Below are 10,305 nucleotides of genomic sequence, written 5' to 3' on the forward strand. Positions count from 1 at the left end.
GATACCATCATTAATTTACAGTTCAGTAATACTCAGTTTTCTTGAATAATTTTACAATTTAATTTTTTTCTCATATCAATATCATTACGTGGAATATGAAAAATTAATGAGGAATTAATTTAGCATGATTAAGTAATACAAAAATAAAAACTTTATAAATACCGCGCATTAATCCGCGAGATCTAAACTAGTTGATTATTACTCAATTAAAATTAAAATTTCAATTTGAACAATAACCCACCTCTCCAACAATTTTAAAATCGTTCAATCACTATCTTTGTGATTCAAGCTTTCCCTTTTTTCCCACTAATCAAAATTCAATCTTTTTAAAAATTTTATATTATACTGTATATTTTTGCTTTAGTTGTAGTCTTTCTCTCTCCCGCTTTTACTTCAATAGCCAAATATTCTAAACCTTCAAACTCAAGTTGATTAAACCCCAATTCAATTTATAATCCAAAAACAAAATTTGTGGGTTTTTTTAAAAAAAAATTAATTGAGCTAAAAGAGTAGTGCTTTTTATTGGTTAGTTTTGATTGGTTGTTTTTGTATAATACTTGGACCATTCATACAGTAAAGCCAATTATATGATGTAATTGAGAAGACTTGAGAACATTCATTCACACAATAAAATTAGCTTTATTTATGGTGACTTTTAAATTTGGAGGATTGATTTTGATGGGTTTTGCATAAAATGGGGTGTTTAGGGATAATCTGAGGAGAGAAGGTGAATTTAGTATGAGTGGGGAGTATAATAAGAGGGGGAATAAAAGAGGTGTTGACCCGAACCCGAACTCGGTCTCGAGAAAAGGGTCGATTACTGGAGAGTCGTTATCGTCACCGCTGTCGCTGCCGCTGCCACAGCAGTTGTTTATTGATGAAACTTTGTTGGTTGACCCAAAGTTGTTGTTTATAGGGTCTAAGATTGGGGAGGGAGCTCATGGCAAGGTTTATGAAGGGAGGTTAGATTTTTTCCTTTTTTTTTGTCTGATGGTTTTATAGGATTGTGGTTTTTGTATAGTTTCTTTGGATTTAATTAATTTTTTTTGGCTGTTTTACACTTTTTGGGTGTTCAAAGATGTTTGTTGATGTGGGTTTTCGTTGGTTGATGAGAATTAAAGCTTGTGTGTTATTTCGTTTTCAGGAGAAATTTTGTCAGGATTAGGCTGCTTCAACTGTTTTATAACTGTTTATGATTGTGTTTTTTTTTTTTTTTACAACAACGATTATTTGGTTGGAAACTATGTGTTCAGATTGAAATTGCTACTGTTCTATTTATAACTGTTTTAACCTGTTTCGTTGTTCTTAGAAAACTCCATAAGTGTTTTGTCCAAGTATCGTTGTCAATAGAATAGTACTCGTAGTATGCATGTGTCTTCTGTCTTGAGTATAGATGCAGTATTTGCGTATCTGAACTGTAACTTAACTTATAACATCTACGTCGAGAAGTGGTAGGGAGTGAGGAGGTAGAGATATAAACTGTCACCTGGAATGCTACCTATTGAACATTTTTAATTTATTTTCTAGTACTCGTCTGTAACATGTTTATAGAGAGGACCACTATTGGCTACCTTGATAGCATCCGGCTATCTTTATTAAACAAAATAAAGTCTATATGGTTCTTAAGTTGATTGTATATGATGAACTTGTTTCTTTAATGATGCTTTAGCCAGCGAAGTCGTATTGCTGTATTCTTTGAGGTGTTGTCCTGAACCTAATGCTGTATGTGCTTGATTGCAGATATCATGACAGGATTGTTGCTATTAAAGTTCTTAATCGTGGGAGTACCAGTGACGAAAGGGCTGTACTTGAAGATCGGTTTATACGGGAGGTTAACATGATGTCTAGAGTCAAACATGAAAACCTTGTCAAGGCAGGTCTTCTGAACCTAAAATTTTACTTGTTCGGTTCCTCACTTCCTCTTTTTCAATTTTAGCTCTAAGCCTCCGTTACTTCATGGAAAGGTTATATGTTAAGATCGTCCTTACATTCCCTTGTATGCTATATTCAAAATAGTTGATTTTGAGCTCATGCTCGCTAGTCTAGCATTGAAGTCATTGAGAGTGATACTCACTTGGGTTCAAAACCCCTTAGCATCAAAAGCTGCCCTTATGGCTCCTTTTGCAACAAGAAGAAAAGATGCTTCATAGTCCTTTTTTATATAAGTAGTTTTCTAATATTGAAGGTTGTATCTTGTTTCTTTTTTGTTTGCAGTTTATTGGAGCGTGCAAGGATCCTTTGATGGTTATAGTTGCGGAATTATTACCAGGGCTATCGTTGCGGAAGTATTTAAATAGTCTTCGGCCAAAGCAATTAGAACTGGATGTGGCATTGCGCTATGCTCTTGACATTGCAAAAGCCATGGCCTGTCTGCATGCAAATGGAATAATACACAGAGATCTAAAACCTGGTATTAGAGATTTAGAGGGCTATTTTTGTATTGTATACTTATGATTTGAAACTCATAGTTGAATACTTGATACTGATCTGTGTAACGTACTTGAATCCGCCTACTTATATACAGAGTAGTTAGAATTTGCGCTGAATATACTGTGTTAGCATCTTCTTCAATTTCATTACTTTAAGCTGTTGTCTAGGTAATTTCAGATAGTAATATTTTCCTTAAATTCATAAGAAAAATATTTTACTTTCTTGGATATGCAATCTATTTGCTTCTTTAGCATTGGAATGCCATTCAATGAAACCACTCTTGTACGCCTCTTTGAGCTTATAATTACTGACTTTTTTTTTCAGATAATTTGCTGCTTACGGTTGATCACAAGTCTGTGAAGTTGGCAGATTTTGGTCTTGCAAGAGAAGAAACTCTAACTGAGATGATGACAGCTGAAACCGGGACATACCGTTGGATGGCCCCTGAGGTTGGTTTATATTGTTGGAGCTCTAATTTAGATCTTGTTTGACGTAGACTGCTAACTTAGTTAACATTCTTACAACATTTTAAGGAGTGCTGTTCGGATTGCTAGATTAGTTAACATGCGACTGCTAATTTAGGTCTTGTTTGATGATATCTGCTAACCTGATTAACAAATGCAGGACATTTTAACGAATGATATTCAGATTATAGAACATTTAGTACCATGTGGATCATACTTCGCATTACATGTATTCTTTCATAGTCGCAGGTTCGTAGACAATCATATGGCATGTTACTGTGTCTGAAGACTCAGAACTCCTCTATTGTTGCTGGCGGCCGTGTGACTTATAGGAAAGACAGAATAATTAGAGTCTGTGTTATGCTTGAGGTGTAAGTGATTTGAAAGAATTGTTAGATTAGGGGCAGCCCGGTGCACGATGGCGTCCCCGCTAGGCGAGGGTCCGGGGAAGGGTCCCACCACAAGGGTGTAATTGGGGCAAGCCTTCCCTTGCCATTTTGGCAAGAGGCCGCTCCAAGGACTTGAACCCGTGACCTCACGGTCACAAAGCAACGCCTTAGCCGGTGCGCCAAGGCTCCCCTTCCAAAGAATTGTTAGATTGACTTAACAAAATGATACATGTTGAGATGTTATTGTCATATGCAACTATGTAAGATTTATGAATTTGTTGTATTTTGTCGTTGAGGTGGTGTGCTTAATAAGACGAAGTAAGAAGCCAAAATTCCTGCTAATATATATGTGCTTTCTGGTTTTGTTTTCTTCGCAGTTGTATAGCACTGTCACTTTGCGGCAAGGAGAGAAGAAGCATTATAACAACAAGGTAGATGTGTACAGTTTTGGCATTGTGTTTTGGGAATTATTGACAAATCGTATGCCTTTTGAAGGCATGTCCAATTTACAAGCTGCATATGCTGCAGCGTTTAAGGTGCGTAAACTTATGTCGCTTTTTCTACATTCGCTTCTTTTGCTAATTCACATTTGCCTAAAAATTTGATGCTTCCACTAAGTCTGCTTTAAAATGGTCTTGCAATAATTATGATCATACCACCAAATACTCATTTACCCGATTACACTTGATGAGAACTGGTGTCCGGCTGACAGTAAACAAGACTTGGTGATTCTTTAGATGGCAAGTGCCTGTCCCTTTGGTGGCACTATGAGACTGGTCGTTGCTGGTATAGGCATGGAAAAACACAGCTTTACCAAATACCTATAGCCTCTCGGGATGGTAGTTGGTACTTGTGGATAAATGATGCTCAAATTTTTAAGTTTTTAACAGTTATTGTGTATTGAATTGCAGCAAGATAGGCCAATTATCCCAGATGATGTACCCCCAGATCTCGTATTTATCATACAATCTTGTTGGGTTGAAGACCCTAACTTGCGGCCTAGCTTCAGCCAGATTATTCGCATGCTCAATGTTTTCCTGTATACACTCGCACCGCCACCACCACCACCTGTCCCACCACAGAAGCCTACGTCTGACGACAATCAAACTGGTTCACCGAGTAATAATGCAATTATAGAGTTCTCAGTGCGTGCAAGGGGTAAATTTTCTTTTATCCGTCAACTTTTTACCGCTACTAAGAGGACGAAAAACTTACAATGACAAATTGACTATATGACATGGTATACTTTTCTAGTCGACCAATAGCAAGCGAAAGGCATGCTGTGAGGATGGCATTTTTTTTCCTTTTTTTTATTAATCAAGCTGTGTAATATCTTATAATTAGTTTGTTGTTAGAAATCCAAGGGTAGGAAATAGAAAATCAGGATGAGAAAATGTCAAAGTAAATAGCAAGTAGTAGGAAACATGTTTGGAAATACACAAGCTGTCAATAATATAACATGGATGGATGTATGAGTTCACAACATTGTAAAGAAATTTATACAAATACTGTGTTGCTTTTTGTGTGTTGAATCACTAGAATTGATGAAAATGGTGTGGTGTGTTGTATTTAGTTTCTGGCTATGTATGGTGGCATTGTTGCAATTGATCTAATTGCAACAGTTTGGTTACATTTGTTTTCGGTTTCTGCGAGAGAAGTTTCGAATAAATGTAAGATAAATATGATGAATCATTTAGAGTTTTTTCTAATAATCATTGCCCAAGTAAATTGATACTTAGTATGAGCAAACTTAAACTATGTTAACTAGATAAATGTTGACAACAATTGGTTCATCATGTATATTATGGAGTAATTTTGAACGAGTTTTAACCGTTTAAGGTATGTGTGGGTTTAGTTGGGTCATTCACTCATTATCATTATCAAAAGAGAACATCTTCAACCGATTTTAGAAATAAGATAGAGCGAGTGGGATAACTTGTGCCTTTGCTTCTAAACATAATGTGGCAAGTTGTGCGATAATTCATCCCCGAAATTTACTCATTGTCTACCTAGTGAAATAGCAACAATAATATCACAAGTATCTTAACATAGCTAAATGAGGACGAAGTAACACAAATAGTGTTATGTTGTGTAACATAGTAGTACTATCATTAACCCTCAATAGAGGTCTCTGTCTCTTTTGCATTCAGGAGGAACTTTGGCGGATCTCACTGTATCCTTACAGTAGTTATAGATGGTGAATTTGGTGCGAACCCACCTGAGTCTCCTGTATTGATACCTATCAAGGTCTTGATACTCTTTCTGGTCCCACCACCTCTTTCCTTGAGTTGCACAGTACTTGGCCTCCACTGACGCCTCACATCCGTCGATATGGAACCCTCGGTAAGACGCCACAAATGGTGCTTTGGACCAATCTGTCTTCTCTAGCCCGCCTCTTGTGGCCCAATCGTCAGCATTCCATAGACTTGAGTATAACTTCATAGGCTGGTTGAAGGGGAACTTCACCCCTAGATCCTTGCAGTTCTTGAACACCCTTATTGGTACGTCGTCCACAAAGAATCTATAGAGCATCAAGTGAAACATCAAGACCACATTTTTAGCATAATAATATAGTCTTCCTAAACCAGTAAACCTGCTACGTCGTCCACACTCCACAGTATCTATAGAGCATGAATTTAAACATCGAGATGACACTTTTAGCATAGTAATGCCAGGGTAATTTCACCCCCTCATAGCTTCCTACAACAATGTAGCTAGGAAAGTCCCTAGGTATTGGTAACTTATGACGTGGGTTACATAAATTGTCTAATGCTTAATTCAGTGAAGATTTTCATTATGCCATAAACCGATATTTGACTATCATACATATTCCATGAATACACTCTATTTCGACATAAAGTAGTTAGCATTTGTATGGCCAACCAGACTAAATATTCCATACCATCTGGACCACAATAATTCATACCGCCTACAACGATGTTATCCAAGTGATCAAAAATACACCCATACTCGAGCGGTTTACTTAAGAATATAAGAAATGCAGATAGTGAGATAGCTAGTAAATCTTTATTCTATCAAAATATCAAAATGCAAAGAATAAACAATTGTAGAAAGAATAAGAATCTTAAGAGCGAAACATACACAATCTGATAAAGATTCCAGAGTACAGAATAAGAGTGATAATCCTTGGTAGGATCAAACCAAAGATAGATTCTTTGTTCTCTGTCCCCCTTTCCTCCTGTGAACACATTGGTCTGTAATATGTAGGGCTGTCCGGTTCTATTCCCCAAGAACTCGAAATCTATTTCGTCGTGCTCTGAGTTTTGAGACGATAGCTAATAAAACACACACTGTTAGACGATAATCAACAAATTTCAGTCGGTAGAATATGCATGCATATATAGCATTAGAATCATCTTCGTCTTTCTTATTAATAGTTCATATTCAATGACGAAGCTTTGTTATATTGGGTTTTGGGAGGCTCGGACCTCTGCTGGCTGTCTATATTCAAGTAATGTGAAATGAAACAGAAGAGTGAAAAACAAGTATTTACATATTTTGTAGGCACAACTGGAACCCTTTAAATTAGTTACATGGATTAATATGAAGCAGCACTACCCTTGAAATCTCAAGCTTAAAAGAGCAAAACAGGACACACAAGGGGAGGTAACATTCATAATGGAAACGTCGTTTTAAGAGGGAACAGGGCAATTAGTACTCACATAGAAAGCGGTCACGGTCCCAGCCGAATCCCCAGGCACCATCTTGATACGCATGCTAAAGTGACCGAACAGATACGAACCCTTAGACTGAAAGCCCGTCCCTGCCATATGTCGAGTAATATGTATGGTTAGTGTTGAGGATATTCAAGTATCCAATGGATTATGTAGGAGTGTAGGACATAAAGAATGGTATAAGATTGGCAAAGGTCTAAGTATAGAAGATAGCCGATTGTGCATACACAAATTGTACTCAGCTGAGTTTTGAGGTACAAGGTACAGTACAACATTTTGGCATGTCAAAAAACTCGGACGACATAACACATTGAATTCTCGACATCGTCTTAAATTGTTTATAGAGGTCAATGACAATAACCAAACTTAGTGGTTACGAGTACATTTTAGTTATAGGTTCATTATTCAGCTTGGAGTCAAACTAATCAATCAAACTGCAAAGTCTGTCCAACATTTATTTGAAATCAATTTACATCATAAATATCCACAACTACTCAATTGTTCAATATATTTCATTTTGTTTTATTTATCCTCATCTTATTCTTCACAAATTTCTACATTAAATATAGCAATTCTAAATGAAGAAATTCTTGTATGATTATTATAGTAGTTTTTTCACACGACATCTCTCACCATCATCATTTTCCACCATATGTTACAAAAACAATATTTACAGTAAAACAGCGAAAGATTTAAAAAAGGCAGAGTAAATAGAAGCAATAATTTAAATATTAACACCCAACATTTCTAGTGTAAAATTTTACTCCATCCATCCCGGTCATTTGTTCTGATTTTGGTACAAAGACCAAGGAAAGTGAAGATGGTCAATTGCTAAATGACAAGTGGATCAAATTGTGTGTGATTGATCAAAATACTCATCAAATTCATTCTTAAAATAGAAAGGACAACAATTGACTAAGATACCAAAAATAAAATAGGACAACAAATGACCGAGACAGAGGGAGTAATACACAGTACTAATGTTATTGAACAGAAGAATGTTATTATTGTTATATTAGTGACTAATGAAAAAGCCACTACCAAAAAGGAAAACGAGATAGCATCTACTCACATTAGATTATTTTTTACTTTATTAATGTTAACAGTAAAACTTAGTACAAGGCGAGAGTAAAAGTAGATCTAAAATGAAGAAATGGAAGCAAGTAGAGAAGAAGCATATACCAGTGTAGTTGTCAAGCATAAGTTGAATATCAGAGCCACCATTAGAGTACTTGATATGGTCAAAAGCCCATGTTGGTATATAATTTCTTCCAAATGGTACGTCCACTGGCTTCTTAGGGGCTGCTCCCATTACTCCACTTACTATACACATTAGTAGTATAATCGTCATCTTTTCATTACATCCTCTCATTTTTCCCTGCAATTAATTACCCAGTAAATAACTAGTTTCAATTCTATCGAACCAACTCAATCCAAAACCTAACCCAATGTATAATACAACAAAATCTTATCAAATCTTGATGCACATTATCTACTACCAGTATATAATATAATATATATAATTATAATTATAATTATAAAGGCTGCTATTTATTTAAACGGTTTTAAATACCCCATTATCCAAAAACTATAGTACAAAACCCTTGTATAATATGAGAAACTGATCCAACATACGACCACTAGACCAAAACCTCATCGACCAATATTACCCCGCCCAACAACATCACAAAATACACTACACAACCACATTATATGAACATACATCTACAGATTCTAGCTACAATGTTGGAACAACATAATATATGAGACCAATAATGTAAGGAAGAATATGATAAAATTACAGCATAGGAATTACCTCGAAGGAAATGCAATGATAATAAAGAGAGAGAGAGAAGAAGGGATAGAGTGAAGAATTATAATAAGTGTGTGGTGTGGTGTCCGCTTTATACAGGCGTGAATTTGAACATTAGTGCAGTGACTTGGAATATAGCTACTGTCTTGTGCTTCGTGCACTGGTCTAGTGTGTTGCAGCTCTTTTTAACCTTGTATTCCTCCACCGTAATTTGCTCCATTATTGTTGACTATCTAAGACCACCTCCAAGCAAGGTCAATTGGGGGGTCAATTTATAAAAAGTCACCTTAATTCACATTTAAGAAAAAAATTAGGGTGATCCAAGGGTTGAAAATGTGAAAAGAGGTCAATTGATGACCTTTACTTGCTCAAATTGACCCAAGAATTGACCTTACATGTGTCAAATTGTAATTGGTTACAATATTTAAAATACAATAAAAAAAAAGAAAACTCATATATTAACATTAAAAGTACAAAGAGTATGCGGTTTTTTTAATGTATGCGGCTTTTTTAATTATGTATGCGGTTTTTTTAATTATGTATGAGTTTTTTTTTAATGTATGCGGCTTTTTTTAATTGTTCAAATTATGTATGCGGCTTTTTTAATTATGTATGCGGTTTTTTTATTGTCAATGAAATCGTCTTTTCGATTATTAAATTTTAACTTTGTTATTTAATAATTTTTTTCCAAAGTGTACGTCATTAAATTAATGTTTAATATATTGGAGTACTTTTATTTTTTAAAAATTACAATAAAAACTTGTGTATAATTAGTTAGTAAATAATAATTGAAAAAGTAAGAGAGAGGTTTTAGTGGGGTAGATAATGTGGGAAATAATTGGAAATGATTAGAAATGTTGGAAAGTGGAAAATGATTGAATTAATTGACCCAGGTCATGACCTTCTGCTTGGGAGGGTGAAAATGGGTCAAGTTAACAAGGGGTGATTAAGAGTAAAATGCTGATTGACCCAATTAAGTCGACCTTTTGCTTGGGGATTGACACGCCCAAAATGTCGCAATAAAAGACGGCCAAATTAACAATTTATATACCACTAAGCACACTAATTAACACTAATTATAAACTAGTAAAGTAGTAAGCAAGGGATCGAACCCAAGAGAAGATGAGTTTTGCAATAGTGAAATTAAAAGAGCAATTAGAACAATTGTGACAAAGTAACAACAAATATGTAAGAGAGGGGGGGGGGGGTTGGTTTGGTTTTCAATTGTAAAGAAGCAAGACAAAATTCAAACAAGAAAGTATAAATGCAACAATCAATCAAGAGTTTTAAGATGGAAATTAATCAATTTTAAGAGAGACTTAATCCGACCCAAAGTTAGGCACTTTAGTTGATAAAACCACTCAATCAATCCTTCTAATTAATATTATTGTCCTATTAGTGAGATTAAATCTCCAAATTCCCTTAATTAGAAGTCAATCACAAGGAAATCACACTTAATAATTGACCCAACTTATTAACTCCTCCAGTGGAAATCACACACATAGATTAATTAA

The 10,305-nt window shown here is 35.3% G+C and overlaps 2 protein-coding genes across 3 annotated transcripts; one reads left to right on the forward strand and one right to left on the reverse strand.

Annotated features, from left to right (window-relative positions):
- Window positions 1–297: 297 nt before the first annotated feature.
- LOC141653598 (serine/threonine-protein kinase STY13-like) lies at window positions 298–5,001 on the forward strand. Of its 2 annotated transcripts, none has more exons than XM_074461425.1 (6): window positions 298–962; window positions 1,741–1,873; window positions 2,215–2,410; window positions 2,755–2,879; window positions 3,661–3,714; window positions 4,195–5,001. In XM_074461425.1, exons 1-6 carry the CDS (start codon window positions 739–741, stop codon window positions 4,501–4,503), a joined length of 1,041 nt encoding a protein of 346 aa, XP_074317526.1. In that variant the 5' UTR covers window positions 298–738; the 3' UTR covers window positions 4,504–5,001. The 2 variants fall into 2 exon arrangements, with proteins under 2 accessions (XP_074317526.1, XP_074317525.1); XM_074461424.1 differs by having other exon boundaries at window positions 306–962; window positions 3,661–3,819; window positions 4,195–4,823.
- A 233-nt stretch (window positions 5,002–5,234) lies between these two features.
- LOC141653599 (xyloglucan endotransglucosylase protein 2-like) lies at window positions 5,235–8,953 on the reverse strand. Its single transcript, XM_074461426.1, has 5 exons — window positions 8,795–8,953; window positions 8,161–8,356; window positions 6,967–7,067; window positions 6,386–6,579; window positions 5,235–5,804 (listed from the first exon to the last, which is right to left on the reverse strand). Exons 2-5 carry the CDS (start codon window positions 8,348–8,350, stop codon window positions 5,402–5,404), a joined length of 888 nt encoding a protein of 295 aa, XP_074317527.1. The 5' UTR covers window positions 8,351–8,356; window positions 8,795–8,953; the 3' UTR covers window positions 5,235–5,401.
- Between the last annotated feature and the right edge of the window lie 1,352 nt (window positions 8,954–10,305).

This window comes from Silene latifolia, chromosome 4 (assembly GCF_048544455.1).
Source record: "Silene latifolia isolate original U9 population chromosome 4, ASM4854445v1, whole genome shotgun sequence".
NCBI classification, from domain to species: Eukaryota; Viridiplantae; Streptophyta; class Magnoliopsida; order Caryophyllales; family Caryophyllaceae; genus Silene; species Silene latifolia.